This window comes from Strigops habroptila, chromosome Z (assembly GCF_004027225.2).
Source record: "Strigops habroptila isolate Jane chromosome Z, bStrHab1.2.pri, whole genome shotgun sequence".
Lineage (NCBI taxonomy): Eukaryota > Metazoa > Chordata > Aves > Psittaciformes > Psittacidae > Strigops > Strigops habroptila.
In genome coordinates this window covers 35,444,749-35,472,107 of record NC_044302.2, presented here as the reverse complement: position 1 = coordinate 35,472,107, position 27,359 = coordinate 35,444,749, and the positions used below count along the sequence as shown (strand labels likewise).

At 38.5% G+C, this 27,359-nt stretch overlaps 1 protein-coding gene across 1 annotated transcript in view; it reads right to left on the bottom strand.

Annotated features, from left to right (window-relative positions):
• LOC115601015 overlaps positions 1–22,488 on the bottom strand; it is a 31,793-nt gene extending 9,305 nt beyond the window's left edge. The window contains exon 1 of the mRNA XM_030470545.1: positions 22,389–22,488. Coding sequence (XP_030326405.1) covers positions 22,389–22,395 — 7 coding nt within the window. The 5' untranslated portion in view covers positions 22,396–22,488. The remainder of the gene's footprint in view (positions 1–22,388) is intronic.
• Between the last annotated feature and the right edge of the window lie 4,871 nt (positions 22,489–27,359).

Sequence of the window (27,359 nt, the reverse complement as noted above, 5' to 3'; positions counted from 1 at the left end):
GTATTTCTTTTTTTTTATCACTCACAGCATCTGAAGATGTCCGTTCTTACATTTTCAGTGGTTTAGAGTTGCAGTACTGTCTAATAAGCAATATGAAGGAATATGAAAGAGATTTCTGGAAGAGTAATTTGAAAGTTTTTTACATAAAACTGAGAAAGCAAAGCCTGAGTAAGTGGAGTTTAAATAAATGCCTGTAAGATCATTTTACTAAGTTTGTGGAACAACATGTGGTTTAAATTTTCATTCCTGTAGACTATTATCTTCCAGCAAAGAGCTTCTGGTTTAATTAATGCATTGCCTACTAAATGTCTCTACTATGTGGTTTCTTAGGACTTGAAAATAAAGCACAGGTCCTTGTTAAAGCAAAATTAGGCTATCTGTAAAGTACAAAATAGAGAGATTCCCAGGACTGTTTGTGTCCACTAACCCTTTTCTCCTCTCCCATTCTTTTGACAGATTGGACAAATGATTATAAAACCTGGAATTATTACTAACTATACCAGACACAGAACGTTCAATAAAATAATAGCATACTCTTATTTTTCTTACCAATTTGAAAAACAAGCAGCTTTTAATATTTTATTGCATATACCATGTCTGGTATTCATGACTACTATGTTGGAATGAGTGTATGACTACCTCTGGACAGACCTTCTGCTCTCTAAGCCTTCAGGTCAACAAACCAATATAAATCTCTTATTATCTAAGCATGCTAAGTTCTAAATGCCTTGAGATCACTGAAAATCATCCCACAAGTTCTTTGGACTGCAAGATTCTTCTGCCTATATTGATAGATTATTTTCATTTGCTTAATTCTGGCATCTTAGGACCTGCTGTCCATCATTTTTTTTTAAACTCTTTAATCTAAAACATAAGATTTTAGATTACCGATGGAAAGAGCCAAAAAGTATGTACAATTTTAGAGGATCCAATCCCATCAGACATACAATGAAAGTCAAGTAGCTAGAGGGAGTCCGCAAAGTCTGTCAGCCTGCTGATCAAAATAGTGTTTCTTTCTGTTAACCTAGAAAGATAACAAAACAACTGTTTTTACATAGAATTAATATTAATATGATTTATTTTTTCCTCAAATTATAGGATGGTTGTTCATAGCAATCCTGTGTAAAGAATGAACGAATTGGCAGGATGGCTGGTAGGGAGCATACTGACCAAACAGCAGGGTTCCTCTTGTATTCCATTTTCTGCCAGTTGAACAATTGGCGCTGGCAGTTAACTCAGGAATGGAATGGTGCAGCAAGCCTTCAGAAAAGTACTATACCTGGGGTGTCATCAATTTCACTCTGCAGCTGAACTTGCCTCTGAAGCATTTTGTATGCAGTCATGTCGTTATGATTCCATCTCTGCAGGAAGAATGTCCCAAAACTAAACCAAAGAACTGCAGCTCTGGCTCTCTGCAGCTAGTACTGCAGGTAGTATATGTAGCAGGAAAAAGGGGAAACATTTCTGTTACAATTTAGGAAAGAGTGACTGAGATCATGTGGAAGTTTATTTTAAAGCTTTAGTCTTGCATGACAATCATGAAATTCATGAAAAATAGAAAAGAATTATAAGAAAGACTAATCTCAACAGAAGTAGTACAGATCTTTCAAGACAGTAAGATAATAATAAATATTATTTTTAAAGCTACTAAGTAAATTTTATTTCAATGAGCCTTCTTTGAACTATTATATGTATATATATTTTGAAAGAATGATAAAATATAAAATACAAAGGCTAAACTATCCCTATTTCTGTAAAGAAAAAAATGTACCTTTATAGTCACAGACAATTGTTTCTGAGACATACAATAATTATTTACTCAAAAATCTTTGACAGAAGTCTTTAATAAGATCATATTCTGGAAATTAGCTGTCAGGATCAGAGGTGTATGACTGTCCTGGATAAGAAACTAGCTAATAGGTTGCAAATAAAGCAATGGTTCCTGGATTGTTTTCAGTATTGCAGAAGTCCTTTCGTGGCACACTAGAAGAGATGTTGCCTAATGTATTTATCAATTATTAGATAAAAGTGTATGAGGGGTGAGAAGACAGATTTTGCCAGTAATACATAATTATGTCAGTTAGGCAAAATCAGAGAGCTGTGAAACAACAAAGAGAGACCCAGTGGAGCTGGATGAGTAGATAAGAGATGATGGTAAAAGAAGGCATGCTGAAAGGAGTAATCTGAAATAACATGAAAATGTGTTAAAATGCTAATGGAAAAAATATAAAATAGTTTGAGATATTGTCAAATACTCTTATTGTTTAGAAGAAATATCTGTATAAAATCAAAATGAGAAATAATTTTACCACTCTTCCACAGTCTTGGGTTTTAAATTAATTTACTCAGAAGGAAAAGATGTGTAGTTGTTTATGAATGATGCAGTTGAAATAACCCCTCTGTATATAGCAGGATATATAGAGAATTCCTCATCTGAAATGCTGTACTCTGTTCTGGTAGTCCTTTCTCAAGGTGATAGGAATGTTAAGTGTCAGCAAACTGAATAGATTTGTTGTCTTAGATTAAAAAAGTATAAAAATAGAAAGTAGTAACTGTGATTGTACACTATGCACTTTATCATTTTTCATAATAAAGGATAAGGAGAGATACAAACAGATCTAAAGGATTTAAATGCAGAACACAGTGAATTCTGTGAAACTCATTGGCAAAATCTTCGCCTCGAGGCAACATGAATCTTTTCATTAGAATACATATATACAGGGCATATTATGCCCATCACTATAAACTGAGAGTCAGAAAAAAAACCTGCCAGTGCATGAATTGTTTCCTAATTGTCAAAATTTTTACACTTCTGAAATACCTGATTGCAGTTTTCTGTTAGAGACATGACTCTGGGCCACATGTAATAGTAGAGTAGAATAGCAATTCCTGTGTTCAGAAAAAACTTGCCAGATCAACGCTAACCCATCTCCATCCCTAGCGGAAGTGATTAGAGGGAATTGGTTGCTTGACAACCATGCTGGCCCTAGGTAATTTTTGCAATATTTATGAGCTGGTGTTCTATTTGCATTAGATTCGTTAACTATTCTTTTCAGAAGGCATGAAGGATGATATGGGTAGCTGACTCCTGCTGATCACTACAGACGAATGAGCTTAAAAAAATAATGTGTGGGGGTGACAAAAAATGGAGATTGCAGCAGGTACAGAAATGAAGCAGAGGCATTTCATGCATGAGGGATAAAAGAATGGCTGTAAGCAAAGTCCGGCCTGAGATCCAGTCATCTCCTCCACACCTCACCTCCTCCTGAATGAGCTGCAGTCTATCTATCCAGCTGTTACTAATGGTATTTGTATTTGTGGAGTCACATGTGTCGTGGTTTGAGCCCAGCTGGTAACTCAGAACCACACAGCCGCTCGCTCACTCCCTCCCTTCCTCCCCCTGCTCCCGGAGGGATGGGGAGGAGAATCAGAAGAATGTAACTCCCACGGGTTGAGATAAGAGCAGTCCCGCAACTAAGGTATAATATAAAACCACTACTGCTACCACCAGTGATAATAATGATTAGTGAAATAACAAGGGGAGAGGATACAATTGCTCACCACCCGCCGACCGATACCCAGGCCGACCCGAGCAGTGATCTGGGCCTTCCGGGTAACTCCCCCCGGTTTATATACTGGGCATGACGTGCCATGGTATGGAATACCCCTTTGGCCAGTTTGGGTCAGGTGTCCTGTCTCTGCTTCCTCCCCGCTTCCCCTCCTCCCTGGCAAAGCATGAGACTGAGAAAGTCCTTGGTTGGAATAAACATTACTTAGCAACAACTAAAAACATCGGTGTTATCAGCGTTGTTCCCAGGCTGAAAATTAAAAAACACAGCACTGCACCAGCTACTAAGAAGGAGAAAAATGACTGCTATAGCTGAACCCAGGACAACATGTTTCCCTGAAAACAGTCTGAAGCTTTTCAGTGGTGTGTCTTTATAGGCCTAGCTTGAAAAGAATGGCAGTTTTTAGCTGGTAATGTAATCAAAGCCAGAAAGAAAGTGAAAAGAAGGAGTGGGCAATTTGGAAAAATAAAATATGGGAGGACAGGGAGAAGAAAATAAAATTAAAAGATACAGATGTAAGGCTCTGGTTGCTCTAATATTGGTAACCACCTCACTTTTCTTCTAAGAAATACATAGTTAAACAAATGTTGTAATGGAATATGTCTGATAAACGATCAAGTCATCATACCTTTGGGTCATAAACATAACGTCATTCTTAATAAATCTAAATCTGAGTTACAGAAATTTTGGTGCCGTTAATATTCTTATGGCTGGTCCTCATATTGAAAAAAAAAGTATTTAGTAATAGTTTTAGGTGACTTTTCTTGCTTTGTAAGTGCTTGCTTGTGTTTTTTTTTATGACCTTTTTTGGTTGCAGAGCAATGTATTGAATTCCAGCATTTGTGAAGCTTTGCAGCAGTCATCTATTGGTTAAAAATAGTTACATTATATTGTCATTAAATATTCATTAAATTGAGTTGTGGCAGCCTGTGAGAAGCATCCAATTAAGCAGTTCACTTTCTACACGTAAGGCTACAAATGAGCAATCTTTCTTTTCAATAATGCATCATAGGCTGCCTTTAGTGTCTGTAAAATAATAGATAAGGCAAAAGTTATTTGTAAAATACATACTAGAAATAGCAAAGTAGATTAGAGAGGATGATTTTGCCTTGGGACTTTCCTCTAACTGTGGGAAAAATACAGTATACTTTGATTTAATTTTTACATAGCCTGGGGAAACCTGAAATGCCATATCTAATCATTCAGTATTTTCTATTTCTGACATATATTATGTATTACTAAATCTTAAAAATCAGAGGTGGAAAACACATCATAGACTTTACTCACCCAGAAGCCATTACAGGACATTAAATAAGGCTGGAACATGGAAAAGGCTCAATGACTTTTTGGATCTATCCAGATTATCTTACTTTGTTGCTGGTACGTTGATACACCCATAGAATTGTTTGAAGAGTGTGCCTGGGCTGCAGAAACATGACTGCCATCTGTGCAGGCAAAGCTGAGCTAATTTGAACAGCAGCAGCAGAGGAGGTGCATTGGCTCAGGCTTCAGCACAGGACAGAACATCTTTCTCATTTCCCAGGACTAGGCCGTGCTGCTGACCCCTCACTGACACACAGTCTGTAGGCTAGGTTTGGTATACATATTATCAACCATACCCCCATCTGCAGTGAAGACCTGCCTCAGATCATAGATAGGTTCTGACACAGCGGTGAGTCAGTGGTAGTAAGAAACTGCCAGGACCTGGAGGTGTCTCCTCAGAGCAGCCAAGGTGCTCTCAGTCTGCTGCAGTGACACAGGGGAGAGATGTCAGCTTGGTGCCAGTCTTCTGTTTCCCTAGCCCTGGGCATGTCCAAGGACTAAGCTAGACTGCTGTGCAAGTCACCATATCGCAAGTTGTATACTACATGCCTCTTTTGTAGCAGCTTTCAGTTTTCTTTTTGCCTTCTATGTATCCCACCTTCTGCCACTTGCTGATTATTTCTTGCCTGTCTTCACTTACTGATGTTTTAATTCACCACTTTATTTAATTGCTGATTCCAGTGCACTGCTTCAAAATGTGCCTTCTGGTTATTATCAAAGTCCTGTGTACAAGCTGGGCCTAAACTCCACAGGATATTGGTTCAGCAGGCTGGAAATTGTTTGGTCATTCAATTTACATTTAAAATGTAGGCCTTGATTGAATTAAATATGAAGCAAAGCACTACAAGGTGTAAAGTTTTGGGTTTTTTTTCTTAAACCTGGGATGAAATTACAATTACTTTCAGTGTCCTTACAGTGTAATATTTAACGAGACACAAAATCTCATATTGATTATGCGTTGATGTCAAACGAGGAAACCTATGGATGTGGCAGCTAGCAAAGGCCACCTAAACCACTTGCAGCCTTTCAAGGCAGAGGAAGTAGCCTGGAAAAGGCCTGGAAGGAGGGCATATTTTGCAATATGGCTGGAAAGGAGGGCATGTTTTGCAATATGGCTGAGGACCAGCTGACATCGCAAAGCATTGCCTCCCCGTGGCGGTGGCAGCATTCACAAAGCCCTGTAGTGAGGAAAGCTAAATAAGCACATAACAAGTCCCATGAAATATGAAGAGTCTTCTGACAGCGCATCTCCTGGGTACTCATAAGGCAAGAGAGAAGTGGGCAGAGTACATGGTGAGAGCTGCTGGTGGCTCTCAGTTTTGAGGTCTGCTGACAGGCAGGCATCCAGTAAAGTGAAATTAAGTATTATTACTCTAGATAGGTGGTTAGGTTCCAGAGTCAACATCATAAAACAAAAAGAACTATTTGCAGGAATATCAGCAGTGGTATTTCTGACTGGCTGCAGACTTGAGAAGTCAGTGCTTTGAACCATGTTATCAGTATTATTTAAACAGTTGGTGCAGTTTTAACTGCCCTACAGGAACACTCCCACTATAAGGAGATCTTACAGAGGGAAGAAACAATTTACAAGTTTGTATATGACCCCATATGAAGAAAAGGGCATGAAATCCAGGTTTGGTGGTAAAATTCCAACCTGAGAAACAGGATTTCACATGTGATAGAAATGAGTATGCATCTAGGAACTCAGCAAGAAGTTAGTTCTTTATGAAAAGAAGCGGTTTACAAGCAAAACATTTTGTGAAGGTTTAGATCATTTAGTACAATATCATTATGAAAGTTTTATCTCAAATTCTTATTTAAAGTATGATAATAATACATTTTGTATCATAAATACGAAGCACTGCAATTAATTCGATAAGGAATGAAAAGTAAAGCTGCGATTTCATTTTCATATTTTTTTCCATGTTTTCTATATTTTACAGGGTGTAACTTGGAAATCAAAGACAAATTCATTCAGAAGTCTGATCTGTCAGAGAGTCTAGAAAACAGGAACTAGCTAAAGAAATTCTTGCCAGATGTATGATATGTACTGAAAGAAGAAATCAACTTCGTATGATATGTACTGAAAGAAGAAATCAACTTCTCTGCTATGTACTGCTATATATAAATAATATACATTATTTATTTGTTTCCCCCTGTGGCTTTTCACATTCATCAATGCTTTCTACAGAAGTAGGAGCAAAAGTTTAAAGTTTTAATAATTAAAACACTGAGACAGTAAAAGCAGTGACATAAATGGAACTAAATCAAATCAAGCTGTGATTTTGCATACTGGTACATAGGCAGACATACATTGTTCCTTAAAAAAAAAAAAAAATTAGTTTTTTTTCGGGGAGGCTTGCCCGGATATCAGAGGAAATCTTCCTACCAATCATGATTAGAATTGCCAGCTTTTGAAGTTTATCTTAGTATTTACAGGGATCATCTAAAGCCCAGTCAAATCAATGGAAAAGCTCCTGGGATATGCCTCTGCTGTGCAAACCACAGCAATATTAAGTGATGCCTGACTTGGTGCTAAGTGAACTGCATTGTGCAGAGCCATGAAAAAGGCAGTAACTAGGGGCTAGAAAGAAGTGTAACAACAGAGCAGGTTAAGCCCCAAACAGACTCCAGTTCCAGAGGCAGCTTGCTCTCAGCCAGTGTATCACGTTCCTGCAGCTCTACAATGCATGGTAAACCCCTATTATATTATGAAGCCATGTGCGGTTTGGCCTTGGACTCAAACAAATTTAGGTTGTTCCTGGTAATCAGGTCTCTTAGCATTTATGTGTTTCTCACCACATTATTTACCCAGTAACCTGCAGTAATATATCGTCAGTAACAAGCAGAAAATGTTTTAAAGTGCAATCTACTGCTTTGTTGCTGAAGTACCAGGTGATGCATCATTTCTCCCCTTAAGCTCGATCAAGGCAGAACACTTCTTGCAACCCCCAAAGAGTACTTGGGAATGGAGCAGAAGCGAGATTGATGGCAGCAGGGCCAAGAGTTTACCCCAGGTCCTGAAGGCCATATTTCTCCCCAGGTGCTCTAAGGGTGCAACTGCACATCAGCTTCAGTGGCTGTGTTTGGTCAGTCCCACCACGTTCTCTGCCACTGTCCGCCACAATTTCTGGGACAATGGCTTCAACTCATTCAGGGACCCGATCTCTGTAATCACTTTTTTTTCACCCTCCTCCGCTTTGGTAGAGTTAGTTATCAAACACACAAGCTTCTTGAGCTGATTTATGAGCTAACCACGTGCTCAGTGCTATGATGGGGCTGGGCCCACACTGCTGTTTAAGAGCATGATACCATGTCAAGGTGACTAGCTTAAACTGCTGTGAAGCCACTGCGTGAAAGCAGAATTTTTTCAATCTTACTGTTAGAGATCATGGAGAATGACAGGGAGCACTGGAAAGTGTAAGTGTAATTTAATAGTATTTATCTTATACAGCATAGTAATGTGATGTCAAATCAGTAAATGCCTTACTTAAAAGGACTTACTTAAAGGACTAAAAAAGCCTTAATCAAAAGGATGATCTTGTGTCTGAGTTCCCAGTCCTAATGCTTCCATAATACTTTGAAACATGGCAGGAAAATATACAGATTTTAACTAGCTTATAGTTGTATAAATCTAAATTTGTGCAAGAGGATTTTTAGCAATATAATGAGGAACAGTTTAGCTGTAATACCGCTTTGATGAATTTTATGTTTTATTTTTTATCTATCTCCACTAAAATATTTACAACTATTTTGAAAGAGGAGAACAGTAAACACCTTCTCTATATTGTGCACCCCAAAATGATTCCTTGTGGACTTCCTAAGCCAAAAATAGATAATGCGTAGAAACAGAGAGGTCATTCAAATCAGAAAGATATGAAAGCAATACATCTGGCATTTTGTAAGCCCCAAAGAGAAGGTTATGGTGCTAATGTAATTTGTCTTGCATTCCAAATGGAAAATGCAGAAATTATAAAACACACTTAAAGCCCTATTTTCAAATTATGGACTTTCATTTTGAGGGTTATCCTTTGTGCTGCGGTTCTTAAAATTGCCAGGAAAAGAGCACTGGCTGAAAGAGCTCAAAAACCTCTTATAATTGGCACCCTAGAATGGGCATCTTAGTGAGGTTTGGCTGTTTTTGGGCTTGAGCTTAGCAATGCATTTTTGTCCAAATTAAGCCTGGATTCATTTTAGCACCAGAAGTATGCTTTAGAACACATTCAGTAATAAAGAAACAGCCCCCTTTAGCAAATGAAAATGTAGAGATGAAAACAAGAGCCTCAGCTTAGTGCATTTACTGACAATGTTAATTCTGCAGTTTTCAGTCAGAAGTGGCTCACAACTCCTCAGCAGTGTAGACAAAACTAAATTTTGTTGCCTTACGGTTAAGAAAAAGATTAGTAAGTCCCAGACAACTCTTCTTGTTGTTGATGTAGAGAGGTTTGGAAATGAGATCTGATGCAGCTGTGGAACTGTCCTCCTCCAGCAATCACCCTAACCCACACTGTGAGATCTCTTGCTTAGGATCACTCACAAGAAAAGATTCCTGAGGGTCCTGTGCAGGCAAACCAGTTTGTAAGATCTTTTCTGCCCCTTCTAGGGTGGTTTTACCCAGGTTAGTCTGCCACTGCAGACAACTGCCTAGTTTTCCTAAGACTACAGCTGATCCTATATTCTGTGTCCTGGACTGCTGCCTTCTCATTAACTACAACAATGCTAAGAAAGGAAAGGCTCATTTTAACTCGTTAATGGTGAAATTCCCGGTGCATGAAGCCAGCTGGTGATGTCAGCCCTCGGCATCATTTCTGGAATAGTAGTAATAGCAGAAAGGAAAGAATGTTCTGGCTTTTCTGTTTTTCATAGGAATGGCCAAATATATGCAAAATGTTAACAGATCTAATTATTATGAATTTTCCTTGTTTAATGACCATAATGTGCCAGCATTCTGGCTATTAAACACTCCATGTGGTTATAAAAAACTTCATAAGTGGATGTCTAAAAAAACCCCAAACTTAATTATTTTGGTCTACAAAAATATGCATGACAAAACCCCCATGTAGTGCAGTGTAATGCATTTTCAGATTTCCCAGCCATTTTATTGTTACATCAGTTGTCATAGTAGTATCCTTGCCTGAAGTCATAGATTTGTTGAAAGAGATGGTAAATAGTTGTTTTTGTTGGTGCATGTTTAAAATGGATAAGAAGACTATAATTATAGGTATGGATGCCTGCTCTTACTTAAATGTTAACTCTAGAGGTTTAACACCGATGCCTCATTAATTCCTACTCTCGAGTTTTGCATCAGCAAGCTCATTTAATATTGTATCTAAAACATGCTCTTTTTTTCAAACAAGGCTGTTTTTTACTTGTACGAAATATGTTCCATCAACTGAATGAACCAAAATTATTTTAAACTTTTCTTTAGCCTTTTACCCTTTTTCTTCCAAACCGAGAAAATTAGGTCTTAGCACTTTAATTTCTGGGGAACACATTGAATCTTCCAGTAGCCTGAAATGAAGCAATTATGCTGTCTCAGTGCAAATGTGATATTCAAGAAGGTACAATTTTCTTAAATTATATTTCTGTTAATTACACTGAGCCTTTCTAACTAAGCTGTGAAAGCCAACTTGATTGCTCTCAACTATGAAATTGGGAATAAAGCCAACATGAAAATGACTTCTATTTCCTACTTGAAGAACAAAACTTTAGAAAAATATACTTACATTATCAATGCAGTAGCTACATTTTCTGTTTGAACCTCCTCTTTAAAGATAAATTTGTCAAATTACAAAACCATTTCCATTTAAGCATCTTTCATCTTACACTTTTTTCCTGCATTATTTCTTTATAAACTGCCCATAAATAACAATGAATATTATTAAAATAAAATATAATGATCTCAAACTGATAAGCTTTAAATAACTTATTTATACTTTTTCTTAATTAGTTTTATTAAAAAACCAACAGAATATTGGATCTTTCAAAATAAACTTGGCTTGGTTTTCCAAGCAATAAGTGGTTATGTGATGCAATATCTATGATATATGGTCCACAAGGCTAATGTGTAGAGCAAAGAAAAGTCACTTTTATTTTGTAGGAGAATTAGTGCTCTGTCTCAGGTGCAGGTCATTTCCCATTGAAATGGAACTTCAAAGAAGTCTGCTCTTGGGACGGTGGTCTGCCATATTGTACATCCTTGAAAAGTACTCATGTTGGCAGCTATAACTTTCCATTAGGAAAACGCAAACACTGTGCTGTCAGTTAAAGAAAGTACATATTATTGTTAGAATATATGTTGATTTGGAATAAAATGGAAGAATTTTAGAATTTCTTTTTACTTTTCATTCTACTGCAGTACTGGTAGAAACCTGTGGACATTTTCATGGTATTGGAAACCAGACGTTTACGTGGGTCTCATATGTCTACTTTTTTAAATCTGTTGAGGAGGAAAGGGCCTCTATGTTGATAACACATAGAATCATAGAATAGTTTGGGTTGGAAGGGACCTTCAGAGGTCATCTAGTCCAACCCGCTGCAGTGAGCAGGGACATCTTCAACTAGATGAGGTTGCCCAGAACCACAACCAGCCAGTCCTTGAATGTCTGCAGGGATGGCGCATCCATCCACCACTGCTCTGGGCAACCACTGCCAGTGTCTCACCACCCTCATTGCAAAGAATTTCTTCCTTACGTCCAGCCTGAATCTCCCCTTTTTTACTTTAAAACCATTTCCCCTCATCCTGTTGCAATGGACCCTGCTGAGAAGTCTTTCCCCATATTTCTTATAGATCCTTTCAAGTATTGAAAGGCTGCAATAAGGTCTCCCTGGAGTCTTCTCCAGTCTGAACAAGCCAATCCCTCTCAGCCTTTCCTCATCGTGGAGGTGCTTGAGACAGGAAAATACAAAATAAAAAATTATCTTTTGTAAATAAGTAAAGTCAGTTTTGCTTTGTAGTTACATGAGGTTGAGCTTGGTGGTTTTGAACAATAGAAAGGAGTAAGTAGCAGAAACAAGGTGCACAATAACCAGCCAGAACAGGACTGATGGTAGTTGGCTTGACGATGGGACTTTCCAAACTTGAAGTTCAGCCCAAGGACAAGGTGCTGAAGAGGAAGATGATGAAGGAACGACCACCAGGGGTACCAAAGACCACTGCCACAATAGAGTGTGCGTGCGGGAAGAATAATCTAGAAATGTGATGTCAATAAATATGCATATAATGTAGTGAATATATATGATTAACAACGATATAATCACAGTTTGGTTGATGCTCGGATGGGACACACTAGGAGGAGCTATCCCCCGTGTTCCCCAGTGCCGCAATAAAAAATACCTGCTTGTCAACTTAAAACTTTGTTGGCGAGTTCTTAACGAATTCTACAAATCAGTGCTCCACCCCTCTGATCATTTTTGTGGCCCTTCTCTGGATCCTCTCTAACAGGTTCGTGTCTTTCCTGTACTGTGGACTCCAGAGCTGGATGCAGTACTGTAAGTGGGGCCTCACAAGAGCAGAGTAGAGGGGCAGAATCACCTCCCTCGACCTACTGGCCATGTTCCTTTGGATGCAGCCCAGCATACGATTTGCTTACTGGGTGTTATTATATAAGATAACAAGATTAGATGTATATATAAGATTATATGTATACAGGGTATATTGTAAGTTTAAAAATAGCAGTAATACACTATTGTATCATTGACCCATCAATCCCTCATTTTGCCACTTACGGACTGGGTGGAAACTGCATGAATGTCTCAGGCTACATAGAATCATAGAATCATAGAGCGGTTTGGGTTGGAAACGACCTTAAGATCATCCAGTTCCAACCCCCCTGCCATGGGGAGGGATACCACACACTAAACCATGTCACTCAAGGCTCTGTCCAACCTGGCCTTGAACACTGCCAGGGATAGAGCATTCACAACTTCCTTGGGCAACCTGTTCCAGTGCCTCACCACCTTCACAGTAAAGAACTTCTTTCTTATATCTAACCTGAACTTCCCCTGTTTAAGTCTGAACCTGTCCTGTCATTATTAAAAGGACTAAAAGGAACACGAAATGTTAAATATGCTGTTCCTCAAGAATCTTTTGAAGCAGAGAATGATGATTTGGAGATGCAAGACCATGCTTTCCTCTTACGCTAAACAAATTAATATTCCTTTCACTGGTTGTGAAGAGAGAAAGCTTTAGAATAATTTTGAAATCAAAGTATGATTTCCCCCCTCTCCCCCCCCATATTGATATTTTGGAAAGGAAAGGACCCTAAGAATTTTACATATTGTCCTGGGTTCAGCTATAGCAGTCATTTTTCTCCTTCTTAGTAGCTGGAGCAGTGCTGTGTTTTTTAATTTTCAGCCTGGGAACAACGCTGATAACACTGATGTTTTTAGTTGTTGCTAAGTAATGTTTACTCTGACCAAGGACTTTCTCAGTCTCATGCTTTGCCAGGGAGGAGGGGAAGCCGGGAGGAAGCAGAGACAGGACACCTGGCCCAAACTAGCCAAAGGGGTATTCCATACCACAGCACATCATGCCCAGTATGTAAACCGGGGGAAGTTACCCGGAAGGCCCTGATCACTGCTCAGGTCGGGCTGGGTATCGGTCAGCGGGTGGTGAGCAATTGTGTCCTCTCCCCTTGTTATTTCCCTAATCATTATTATCATTGGTGGTAGCAGTAGTGGTTTTGTATTACACCTTAGTTATGGGACTGCTCTTATCTCAACCCATGGGAGTTACATTCTTCCGATTCTCCTCCCCATTCCTCCGGGAGCGGGGGGAGGAAGAAGCGGGGGAGTGAGCGAGCGGCTGCGTGGTTCTGAGTTACCGGCTGGGCTCGAACCATGACATAGACCATCTCCAAAGAAGTAATGTAATCGTTCACAGGCATAAACTACTGATGCTAAGGAATGTACTGCAAGTTTGCCTTGTGATTCTAACCCTGAGGGTACAATTCACCCAACTAAGAGCAGACATCCATATTTAAGCTAAAACTCTCTCCTAAAAATGTGCTTCTGTAGAGTCGCAGTTAACTCTCCTGTTTATGCAGTGGGGAAAAGCTGGACAACTATGCCTGTGTGATCTATGTGTGCTGTATAATGTACCTGTACACATTCCCAGCCACTTGAAATACATGTAGTGCACACCTAGTACTCAGCAGCAGCTAATCTGCTTTACAGATCTATTCCTACTAGTCTAAATCCATTTAACTAATACAGATATAGCCACGTGTAGGGCATAGAACAGAAGGGAATTTAAGTGTGGTAGCTAGTACTACATGAGAAATAAGAGCAGAGCTACCTATTTACACTGTCTCTGCTATTCCAAGTTTAAAGAGAAAGGCTGGGACAAGAAACAAAAGGTCAGCAAATCTGCCAAAGCCTACCTCACCAACATGCCTAAGCATATGAAAAATGTCCCATACCTCATTGTAGAAGGATCTTTTTCCTCTCATTCCAATATTATGAAGTACAGTATCATTCAAGTGGTCTACTGGAAGATCAGTACCAATCTTGACATATTTCTACTTTAATACAGAAATTTTTTTGGACCTGACAGTGAAATCTTGTCTCATACCAGGAAATACCAACATCTCTCTGCATTCCCAAGTTCTCTTTCTCCTGGCTGTCCTTCTTCTTCAGCCCCTGAATTGGCCCTTGACCAACTGATGTTGCAGATCATAGTCCAGGTGATGTTTCGACACAGGCAGCACTGCGCTGCTCATAGCAGCTGCCACTGAGTTGGCCTGTGCAAGAAAATGAACCTCCCATAAGTCCAGGTGAAGGCAGTTCAGAAATTGATGAACACCTCATCCACTTCAAAATAATGGACTCTTTCCCAATCTTCTCTGCAATGGTGTAGATAGATGTCCTGGTTTTGGACAAGCATTCTCACACCTGCCATGAAACCTTCCAGCTCTAAGCATCTCAATCATTAAAGGTAGCTACGTGATGTGTGTGAATACCACAGCATACCAGTACCCAATCTCCACAGCTCTGTTCTTGGTCTAGGAACCCTCCTGAGCCACATTTCCTTAACAGTCCAGCGGTCTGTAGGTTCCCAAGCAAACACTTCTCCCTCTCATTCTGCTTGTCACCAATGGAGCCCTGGGCACTAGAGAGGAGCACAGTTGCAGAGCAACCTTGGTGATCTGCATTTCCCAAGCCAAGTAATTAGATCAGCATAGGAAATTCTTCCATGGAATTGATTCAGTTTCAAGGTTTGCTTATGATCTTTATATGCCTATCCCTGTCTAGACCATGTTCACCATATTGCTCTTCCAGTACAGTGGTCATGTTAACAGAAACTCAAAGGTTGTGTCCAAGCTCTTTACTCCATATATTCATTTCCGAAAAGCTTGTTACTTCCAGTAACCATTTAAGGAGGCATGCTGCTCTACTATATCTTCTTGTCTGGGGCAACATGGCCTTTCTGCTTGAACCTAGGGACAAGCAAGGCTCTTCAGAGCTGCATTGCACAAACTCAGCCCTGTTGATAAACTTCCTGATGTTAACACAACCACATACTGGCCCAAACTGAAACTATGAACATAATTCTGAAGGAGTTGTTGCTGCCACTGCAGCTCTTGCTGACATTACTAGTACCTCTGCTTGTCAGGCAGTAGAAGCAAGGCATGCTTGTGAAGCAAAAGAAGGTGAGATTAGAAAGGAAAAGCGTTTACCCACACTATCCTTGAACAAGGGCATGCCAAGACTGCATCAAAGTGCCTGGAATGGTGCCAGGCTTGCCATCTGCTCCATCTCCAGGAGAGGGCCATCCAAAAGAGAGCACAGCAAATGAGCAGTGAGATAAACAATGCAGTCATAAATTCTGGATTTCCCCCCCTCCCCCCCGATCTAACTCTCATTTACATCCAGGATCACTTTTTCAGTCCATACCAAACCCTTTTCTGTTTCCATCAGATCTACCTGCTTGTGCTTTCGTTTGTTGAGAGGATTATCATCTGCTGGGTCAGAGCTCCCCAGATTAGGCAGCAGCATATGACAACAGTACCTTGCACCTGATGAGCCGCTATGGCTCCTGTCCTGCCTTTGCTGCCAGTGATGCTGGAAATCTATTCTCTTGGTGTAACTGTGGATTAATTTTCCGCACTCCAGGATCTCCATCAAGCTCCAAGGCAGTTGCTCTTCACCTGGCTACCCCTCATCCAGTTTTCCCTCATCTTTCTGTGTGGTGCCTGCCTTCCCGCAGCCTTTTGGCCTGCAGAAACAGCCGCTGGCACCTAGAAATCAAGAAAAAGGGTGCCCTGGAGTGTGCGTCCATGTGCTCTTTCTCTTCCTGCAAGTGATATATGGCAATAGGTTGGAAAACATGGCGACATGCTCTGGGATGCTGCCCCCAGCCTGTCTTTACCGCCTCTGCCTTAGCCAGTTTCTGCTCACTAGGTGTTGGGTTACTTAATTGCCCTGGAACTTGGAGTGCCTTATTCTAGCCCAGCTGGGTCCACTGCTAAATGAAAACTCCCCCTTTCCCCAAACACCGTCTCCTGCTTCTTTCTTTTTTACCTGATTTGGATTTTCTATGAAAGTCCTGTAGATTTATCTCTTTATTGTTGCTGCTTATACTGTTGCTGATCCAGGCACCAAGCCAGGTGCATGAACAAGCGTAATTTACAGATTGCTATCACCTTGAGAGGTGTCTTATTTGAGAGATGCCTAGCTGGTGGGTCCTGGGATTACAAGAATTAATGGTTATGTAAAAAGCAAAAAGCCTATTGCAGCTGACAGTAAGCAGGAGTTTAATTATGACCAGTTTTGGCCATGGTTTAAACGCCTAGAATAACATGGGTGTGTACACAGAATCTATTCAAAGGAAGCTGTCCAGAGTCGTATCCCCATGCGGACTTCTGAATGCAGTTGCCTACATGAGCAAAGTCAGCAAAAGTATTTCTTGATGGTATAGGGCAGTTCAGGTGAGCAGCTGCCGAACAGCAAAACATTTGGATCAGTGCTAGTAATCTGCTTTTAGAGAGATAAATTTCACCCTGACTTCCCATCTCAGTTGAGATCTCTAGGTGTTACAGTGCTATAAATAATAATAGCACTACTTCTGACAAGTGAAGGAGGTTGAGAAACTGGCTGGGAGAAAGACTGATTCTCTCGTCATATAACATATGGATTATCAAGATGGGGGAGAGGATGTGCTGAACTTGGAAGATTTGTGTGAGGCTGTGGTTCCACTCTTCCTTGCAGTATTTTTGAGATTTCTTTTTCTACACAGAAGTTGGCAGATAAAGCAGATAAAGATTAAAGCACAATGACAGGCAAATTTGGAGAAATTTGCATAGTAAATGCCTGGTTAAATTTTGCCTGTGAGATCTATAAAACTGTCACTTTCATGAACAGAAGATTCACACAAATTATTAGCCAAAAACTGAGAGAAGCCATCACTTATTTTCACAGGAAAAATAGTTGAAAGAACAATTTAACTGTCTTTTCAACCATGAAAAGCAATACTACCTTTTTAGCCACAATTTTGTATAGCTGCTTTCACTAACAGTAGAAAAATCAGTACATCTAGTAGAAATTGCTATCACACAAACTTTTAGAAGATTTAATTATCTTCACAACAGGTTTTGTTATACCTTCTCAATAACTTCTTTGATGTTAATTCAGACAATTTTGCATAAAGCTCTTTAACACTTCATTTTGTTTAAAAGCTGCTGTGACGTAGCACAAAAATTGCACTTATATTCAAGAAAACTCAAGTTAACCAAGGTTATGTAATTTTTAAAGTTACCATTAGTTTTCCAGTATGTGTTGTACTCATCCATATTGATAAATGTATACTGTTTTTATGAAAACTATGTAGTTGCTTTGCATTTACACCTTTAGAAAGTGAGTAGAATCCAGTCAATTTGCTAAAGTAGTACCATTTCAGTACTTCATTTTTTTGCTCCAATTCACTCATATTATGAATTTATTATCTATAGTGCTAAATACTCATATTCCTGGAATCCTAAATGAATACTGAAAAAAAATTGCTCTTTGCCAGAGTGTTTGGCACAGCAATATAAAATGCATGCTACTCTTTATACGAATTTTATTTTGCCTTTAATAATGGTGTTTCTTGGTAAAGTGTTTGAACTCTTTATTCTCTCACTTGCACTAACCATAACCAAGATACAGAGTGTCAAGATACATTTTAAAAATTAATCAGCAAGAAAACTATGTATTCAGAAGAAAGAATGGTTCTGTGGATAGATGCACATCCAAACATACATGAGATTATTCCCAATTAGATCCTTCTTATCTAAACTTCTAAGCAAATATTCCAACCTAATTTAAGACTTTCTTTATGCTTATCTCTATCTTCTCATGAGCCACAGAATCATTCTTCTTTCTATGATCCCTGTTAAATCTTAAGCTTGCTTATAATTAGAAATAAATTACGTTATGAGATATTCTGGGACATTTAAGCATGAGAAGTTCTGCTATTTCTTATTTGTCCTGGAGAATAAAAAGATATACTGTCCATGCTCACTGCTGGAAGAACAATTTTTGGACCTGTCAAATTTAAAGTTCAGACAATTCTGAGTAATCTATTTTGAGTAGTACAATATGGAGAATAAAGTATATCTCTCTGTATACCTATAGATACAGAAAGAAGTATTTGTGTCATGCAGGCTGAATTAATTTTGCTCAAACCTTTAAAAGGACATTCACCTTTCAGCATTGCTTATGCATGGAGAATTTAATCTTAAAGAGGGTTTTACATAGAAAATAGACAGCTGCAGACAAACTATTCTGCAGTTAGAATGATTTATGTCAGCTGGGTTTAAATTCATGGGAAGATGCCTTGAAATTTAGAGAATAATTTGGCCTGCAGAAATAATTCTGCAGGCCAAAATTTGTAGAACACATTGATGCTGAATTCAAGGGAAAACTTCAAGAAAAGCATGTGAAAGTTCCAATGGATCATAAGGCTAGTAAACCCTAAGGAAACACAGATCATTTCCAGGCACAGTATAGAATTGCTTAGTGTTTAGAAGTTTTTGTGGTATGTAGTTTACCCTCATTTTGCGAGGTCTGAAGTTTCTTCCCTATAGAACTTAGTATTTAGGCTTGCAAGATCAACATGTATATTAGTACATTTGTCCACTTTCCTAGCTCTTAAAAATTCTTTAGAGGGGCCCATTAGGGCCAACAGCTGGTTATTTGATAATTTTTTCTTCCTCCTATGAAAATTATAATTGCAGTAAAAATCATCTACCAGGGATTCTGCAAGATTTTGGTTTTTTTTTTAAAGTTTCTCTTTTTAGTATGAATAATTCTGCAGGCCAAACCAGTTTGGAGGTCGTCAGATCTTTCTTTTAATATTGTACATGAGTAGACATTTTGAAGAAGAATGGTCTCCCACTCTTCCGTTTAAGATATGAAAGCAGGAGATCAATTTATTTTCTGAATTTTTGTGTCAAATGAACAGCAAGATAAGGGAGAGGAGCAACGTCAATATTTTTAAACTTCAGGATTATTGGACTAGCAAAAATTAACAGCCCTTCTACCTTATGTATAAAGAATACTACTACAATAAAAAAAAATGGTCATCGCACTATCAGTCTCGAGGGGAAGAAAACAGAAGGAGAGTATCCAGAACTCAGGAGCAGCAAGTCTTGGGACCAAACTCTGTCTTATCCCTGGCTGTTCATTTTGCGGTGTAATAGATGTTAAGGCTTCTGGACAGTGACTGCTGCATTACGTGGAGTGACTTGGAGGAGTGCAGTGGGTGGTTCAGAGCAACAACGGCAGCTGGTTTCTGCTGTGTGTTTGGTTTTATGGCTGTAAGTACCTTCAAATGGAAAACATCTCCTGTAGGGAAAGAGAGGCAGGTGGAAAGACAAAAGCTCATGCTGAAATTTGCTGGAGAGATACAAGCAATGCAGGGAGGTTTAACAGGAGTGTTACTGAAGAAAAAGAAGGAAGTGGGAAGACACCAGTAATTACTTTCTAGTTTTGAAGTATTCATACTTGTTGCCATTCCAGGATAATAGCACAGCCAATTAAAAAATGTCTAAGAGAAATAACAAAGTTTGCTTTAAATACTTGTTAAATATTTTATGCTGTTTTGTAGTGCATAAGATCTTTTTCTCCTATTCTTGTCTAACTTCTAACAGAAGTTAGATACTGTAACATTTATTACAAGAACAAATTCTCTCACTATGTCTGTATTTACAGGCTCAGATCTATGACCAAAAAAAAAAAAAAAAAATCTCAAGATGTTTATAATAGAAGGTTTCCATTACTTTCCTGGTTACTGCCAGAATTCAATCTGTCAGATGCATCTGTCACAGTGAATTAGGCTGCTCTTTCTGCACCTTGTTCACAGGTCTTATGTGGAGCCCATGTTTGGATTCCATATACTCCTTTGACGTCCTGTGTATTGTATCTGCAGGTACATTCAACTGCAACACAGTTACAACCTTCTGTTCCTAAAAAGCAATGGGGTTATTTTCTCCAAATGCTTGATGCTGTCCAATTATTCTGATGTTTAAAAGTCTGATTGATTTTCAGAAATTTTCAAACTCATGTTAAAAATTTCAGTTTCTTTAACAATGGGTATGTAAAGGCAATTAGTTCTCTTGCTATTTTTGCAGGCTTTATGGATGTTCACACATCTGTTAGTTTGATCTGTCTGTTAATAAAGAAAAAACCATGCAGTCCATGAGCCATCAAATGCAGGAGCTTACTCTTCTGTGTCAGAATGGGCATGATTAAAATACGCTAACATTTCACATACCTATTTGGGCCCTGGAACACCTGTTTCATAGCCAAATCTGTGTTCACTAAGTTGGAGGACACCAACATTTCTCCCACTGTCATTTTGCCCAATCCTATTGCCTTTTTTTTTTTTCTTTTTACATATAAGTATGACGTAATGAGTTGTGGTATTGTAAGATGTACTAATTCCTTTGACAAAAAAACTTCACTGCTTTTTATTTTTCTCTTTGGCCTTGTTGAAGTCTCTCCCAGAATTTCCAAATTATCTCGGTTAATATGTTACATGGAGAACAGAAGACTCAGAGCAGAATAATAAATTTGTGCATAATTGCACAATAGATGTAAACTTTAACTAGATTTCAGGCTATCCTACTCTAACTTCAAGCTGTTATTTACATATACACATCAGATGGTTTGATTTATAAGCAAAATGCTTAAGCTGCTTTTGTTATTTGGGTTTGAATGGCTGTTTTGTAAGCTGGATTTTTAAGACTTCTTGTTCTCCTCCTTTCTGGTAGTCCAAAAATCTTATGAAGACTTTGTATTCAGGCTTTACAAAGAGCTAAAACGTAAAGCACTGTACATTATCAGTACAACTGACATGTCTTCCTGAAAGTACTTTTAACTAAATCAGGAATCACAACTAACACAGGAAAGCAGTCAGCAGTTAACATGTATTAAACTAAGTGCAATAGAAAGGAAAAAACCAGAAATGTAGATGAAAAAGGGAAACACTCAAAACTACTTTACTTCTCTAAATTATTATTTTGAGAGATATTGTAATGTAAATAGGAGAGATGAATATTTTAAAAAGTTTAAACAAATTTAGATTCTGCTTGAAATGTGGTTATTGTTAATTACTTTTAAAGCCATTTCTGAAAGTGTTCTTACACATTACCATACATTTCAGGTAATGAGAGGACACTGTTGTAAAAAGAGGAAAGAAAAGACACATTGCAGTATCCTTAAGCTTCTCCTAGCTTTAAAATAGCATCTAGACTAATCCTCCAAGGTGTTAGATACCTCACTCAGGGGACTGACAAGATGGACTACATTAGAAGCAGAAATGAAGTTGTTTCTCGTTTCAGCTCCAACGTATTTATTAAACTAGGATTTCTGATACAGACACCTAATGGCAGGTGTTTGCATGATATTTCGTAGCATGTGTGTACACACACTGCATGCAGCGCATCAGTAGGCTGCTGCTGTGGTAAGACTGCAGAGGCATTGCAGTCTTGCTACTATCGTTGGTTGTCATGGCCACAAGTAATGCAAAATATGAAGTACTAAGATTTAGACAGTTTTTTAAAATGATACCACTTTTTTCCTGTTTTTTTTTTTTTTAAACAAGCTGTATGCATAATTATAGAAAGCACCTACACACAATAACAATACCTCCCAACTTCCTCTGCTGCATAAGGAATGGCAATACTTACATTTATATGTATAAGATCCAGTGACTAATCTTGCAAATAGTTACATTTCTTTTATCCATTTGCCATTGGCATGCTTGTATTAGACTCTCAAAGACCTCCTATGCGTGCAAGCAGGTTCAAAAGACTTGTTAATTACTCCGCTTCTTCAGTGCAGAGTACATCATCAATGACAGGAATGAAGCTATGTTTCAGTACCAACATCTCTATATTAATGCTGAATGTGGAATTTTAAAGTCGTATCAGAAATAAAATAAAGAATAACTTTACAAAAATTGAATTGGCTAGCAATCAAGAGTTATCCAAAATACATGCACTCTTTAATTACCTGCCATGAAGGGAGACTTTTGTATTGTGATCCGTTGTTAATTGAGAATTTCATAGGCAACAGTTAGTATTCGGTTATAGAAATAGAAATCTAGCTATCAAGGCAGATGGGCTGTATGTAGACCGTGGGTTGCCTGAGCTGCGTTATCCATGGATCATATGTGCAATATTTTATTACACCACAAGAGGTCATACAACATTTATAAATCTATGCAGTGAAAAAATTGATAATGGTTCTATCTGCAAACCAGTAAAGTTAAATCTCATGCACTGAGTAAAAGGCAAACAGAACAAATTGTAAAAAAACAACAAGAATTTTTTTTTCCTGTTAAAGCACTCTCAGCCTGTGTGATCTGCTATGAGCTGTATTCAAATATCCTTTCAGATGTACATTTCATGCTGAAGGCAGGGAAAGCCATATACTGAGCTGTGGTACCTTCTGAATCATTATCAGTACATGATGCAACCTTGGAAGAAGGATAAGATCAGACTCTCCTTGACATGGTAGGTAACATAATCAAATGATAGGCGATGCATCGAATGGGCTTATGGTGATCAAATAAGCATGCTTGGCAGCTCAGTGAAAAGTGTTAAAGCTGAGTTTAACTGGACAAATTGCTGCTCGTTCAGCAAAATGATAGACACGAAAAGAGATTTTAATTTTGTAGAGATTGCAGCCTGAATTTTTGAAACAAGATCACTTCATAAAGGTACCATCCAAGAATTTTTGACAGAAGTCTCAGCATGACACAGGGATGCAATTCCTGGTATCTTGTGTGGCAGCAATACCCCTCTGTGATTCCTGTTAACTCTCGTTAACTCTGAGGCAAGCAGAGGCTAATGAGACAGAGTATGGAAGAAATGTGGAGAGTGGAGGAAGCTGGGGGATTAGTGCAGTGCCACCCTATGGCAGGGCAGGCCTGGAACAGCTTTGCTGCTGAGGTAAATTCCTCTGAAGAATGGAATTTTATGAGGAAGTATAAAGAAGCTAATTCTTTAATGTCTGCCTTAAGGTATGCATGAACTCATACAGGTAGGGATGTGAGCATACTGCTTGATGCCCAGGTATTGTCAGCTTTTTCTATTGCTAACCCTTTCTTCTGGAGGGATGATCTATCACACCATGTGAAGGTTATTTCTGAGTAATTTTTCTACTTTCCAAGCTTTATCTGTAATAAGGGAATGATAAGACCATAATTATTTGACACAGAATAGCCTACCATTTATATAATTAAAAACTGCCTAGGTATGTGCCCAGTTTACAGGCTATTATAACTTAAATAGAGTCCTTTGTTTAAACAAGTCCTCATTAACTCAGGTAAATATATAATTAAGGATGAAGAAATAACATCAGGTAGGAACTGACCAGTATCATTTTGGTTTTCTTCTCAGAGTTTAAATACAAATGCCATTTACTGTATTAATAATTTTTAGTACTTGTATTTTTTTTTTCTCCTACGAACTCACAAAGCTTCTCAACAAAGGGTAAGTATATTTATTTCTATTTTATAGACAGAAAAACAGAACTAAAAGCTTAAATCGTCATGAGAAATAAACAGCCCCAAAAGACGAAACCTATTTCAAGCATACAGCCTGAAATAGCTTACCAAGCTTCTTTTCTAAGTGCAGTCCTTTTTATCTTAAAGAAGGTCACACAAAGCTAACCTCAAATATCCTCTCTTTTGTATAGTTGGTTACGTTAGATTTCACTTAAGTTTATGTCTTTTGTAGAGCTACATAAGCTGTAAACATTGGTCTGTTTTACTCTTCAAATGAGCGTAAGAGAAGGACAATAATTAAATATTTTTTCCTGTTTCATTTTCTGAAGTACCTTCTCAGGACTGCAGACTTTTAGGCATTTATTTCTTACAGCTGAAAGATGATCTTTTCTGTAAGCACCTGATATTCAAGAAACCTTAATTTGGTTGGATAAACTGTCGTTGTGACCTTGAATAAGCTATTTAATACCTTTACACCTGCATTTCGCACAGTCATTTCATTTTTCTCAGAAAGACATGTAATACTCCTATGGTCATTGGGGAAAGGAGGATAATTGGTAAAAAACAAACAGCTGCAGTGACAAAATTAAGACTCCTGTCTAAAGCCAATTTATTCCAAAATGTCAAAAAAAAAAAAAAAAAAAAGAGAGAGAGAAAATTTAATTCTTGAGGAGGAGGATTGTTTTTTACAGAAAATCAAGGGGTTGAAACAGATGGGAAGAGGGAGAATGTGGTAGGATGTGGCACATCCTACAAGCCTTATGTCGGGGCAAGGCTATAGATGGAGATTGTAAATGTTCCTCATTACAGAGAGCTTGCAAGACCAAACAGAACAATTTAAACTTAATCTCCACTTATCTTCAATACAATGAGGGAAGGGTGTCTGTAGTATTATCACTATTACTTAAGCTTTCAGGCAAATCCTGTGCTTTGTTTTAAATAGTTGTCAAACGATGAGGATACCTTCATGGGAATAACTGAGGTGTGTGGATAGGAGGCTGTGTGAAGTGTTTGAGGAAGACATTAGGAAGAGAGGTACAGCATAAACAAATTGCACAACGAGGAAGAGTTCACTTTTTGCATGGGAAATGTGATAAATAAATTCTGTGGTTCCAGAACAGATGGGAGTAAAGTGCTATATTGCTTCATGTACTAAAGCAAACCAGAAGCAGTGTGATGTACGGGTGGTAAGTCACTTTGAGCCAGCTGTACTGTGTGGGGTTTGGCTGGTCCAGCAGCACCTGCTCTGTGGTGTGGGGCATCCTGCAAAGAGTCACCCAGCAGACACCCAAGGACTTTACGGCATGTGTGCTGCATCAGGAACAGCCTGGAAAGCAAACACCCTTCACCTCCTTTGTGACCAATTCCAACATATGAAAAGATTGCAAGCAAAATTATGAAATCATGCCTAATTAGACTAATTCTGAATAATTTTCCCTAGCGAGTGTGGAGACAAAAGAACAGCAAACGCTCTCATAATAGTGACTTCTATTCATTAATAAGCATGTCTTAAATACATGGGTCGTTAGAGAAAGAAATAAAGGGAGGAATGAGTGGTCATCTGTATCAACCAGTACCTTCCTGACATCCTGTAAAATCCGTTCAGTAACCGAAAGTGCAGAGAATGTCTAGCACACTGTAGTGGTAGTCTATTACCAGCCTATATTGAGACATGTAACCATTTTAAAAAAGAAAATAACATCAGTACCTGGAACTTGAAGGAATCTTCTCTGAAATCCAGATATGTCTGAGGTTTTTGAATGCAACCAGTTCTCCAGACACTGCTGCTAGTAAATTATGGATGATACACACCTACACTTTTCAACAGCAGGTTGCAACAGCTTCTTCTGTACCTATTTTTGTTTTCCTTATATCAAGGTCTACTGTTCTTTGTCACAGTTATGAATCCCTAAGTAAAAGTAACAAATCTGAGTAGAACTTAGAATATTAGACAAGTTCAGGACAGACAAAGCATATCATACAGGTAAAAAATTTAATGAAGCTTAAATTTTATAAAATTTAGAAGCCTGGTGCATAATAAATTATCCTTCATTGTTTACCAGATTGAAAAGCAGGGTCTTTTGGCATCTAAGAATTAGTGAATGTTGAATTGCCCTGGGTAATTAAAAAAAACAATTTAAATCCAAATTCAGTTCTCTGAATTTGCTGAGTCTCTGATTCATGCATACAGCCTCTCAGGCGACTTAATACAACCTGTCAGCTGCATGAACTTAAATGCCTGCAAAGTGAGGAGCAGTAGAGTTCATGGGACTGTTTGCCATTTGCATGAGCCTTGTGCTCCTAAGAGGTGCTGTAGAGTTATTGAGTGGGAAGTTCCAAATGGTCAGCTTTTCCTATGAATAGACTCATTCGGCAGCATAGGAGCTGTTTATGTGCAAGATCCTAGAAATGCTGGCATTAAGGTGCCTTATTTGCCCATGTAGAGTTACTGCAAATGTACAGGCATTCTGAACTATTTTAGTTCAAAGCCATTTTCACAGTAAGAAGGAATTGAACATTCTGAAGTTGTAATAACTGATGATACTTTTCTGTAGAAGAATATTTAGACCCATGTGTCAGGGCTAGAACTAATTTTCAAGTCTTTGGGAGAAGGATGAGACCAAAACCTTGTGGAAAATTTCCACATGTCTGCCATCAAAGGGCTCCAGCACACTGTAAGGACTGAATGACAAATGTAGTCAGAAGCAAGACCGGAAGGACTTTCTGAGCCCAGTGTGGGAAATCATCTAACAGATTTCAATAACCTTACAAAGAAGGTAGTTACACAACACCACAGACATGCATTTAATTAATTTTTAAATGCAGTTTTTCTCACATTGGTAAAATTAAACCCTTTCAAAGGTGCTTGGAGCTTTGCGTTTGGACATATAGGCACTGATGAGTTTTGCTTGAGTCTGTTTATATAGTTTATTTATCCTCCACTGAAGTTCAGTCCCTGTGAAGTTAGCACGCATCTCTTGAGCTGCTGCAAATCGTTTGCAGAACAAGTGGTAAAAAACTTCTGACGCAAAAAATAACAATACTGGCACTTGACCCATTGATCTGAGATTTCTGGCATGAAATGATGCCATCTTGAATCCGAGCAGAAAGGTGAGAAGCTGGCTTTCTGACGTGAAGTTCTTGCCACAAGGGCAAGAACTGTTAGTGGCTACAGGGCTAGCTGTCTCACAGTCAGACCATACCTGGCTGCCTGTGTGAAGATGTGCCCAAAGCTTCTCCAACAGTGTATGTACAACACTTCAGCATCTTATGCCACCACATTTGCTAGTCCTTAACAATAGTTGTACTCTTCTTTTGCCACACACGAGTGACATGCACTATAATGTAATACTTTGTTTTTACTTTGGAATTGAGTTACTATATGATTTAATAACTATTTTAAACCTTCCCAAGTCCCAGTGACCTCCAGCCTTTAGTGCAGAACTCCATTCTCAATGTGAGACTTCCTTTAC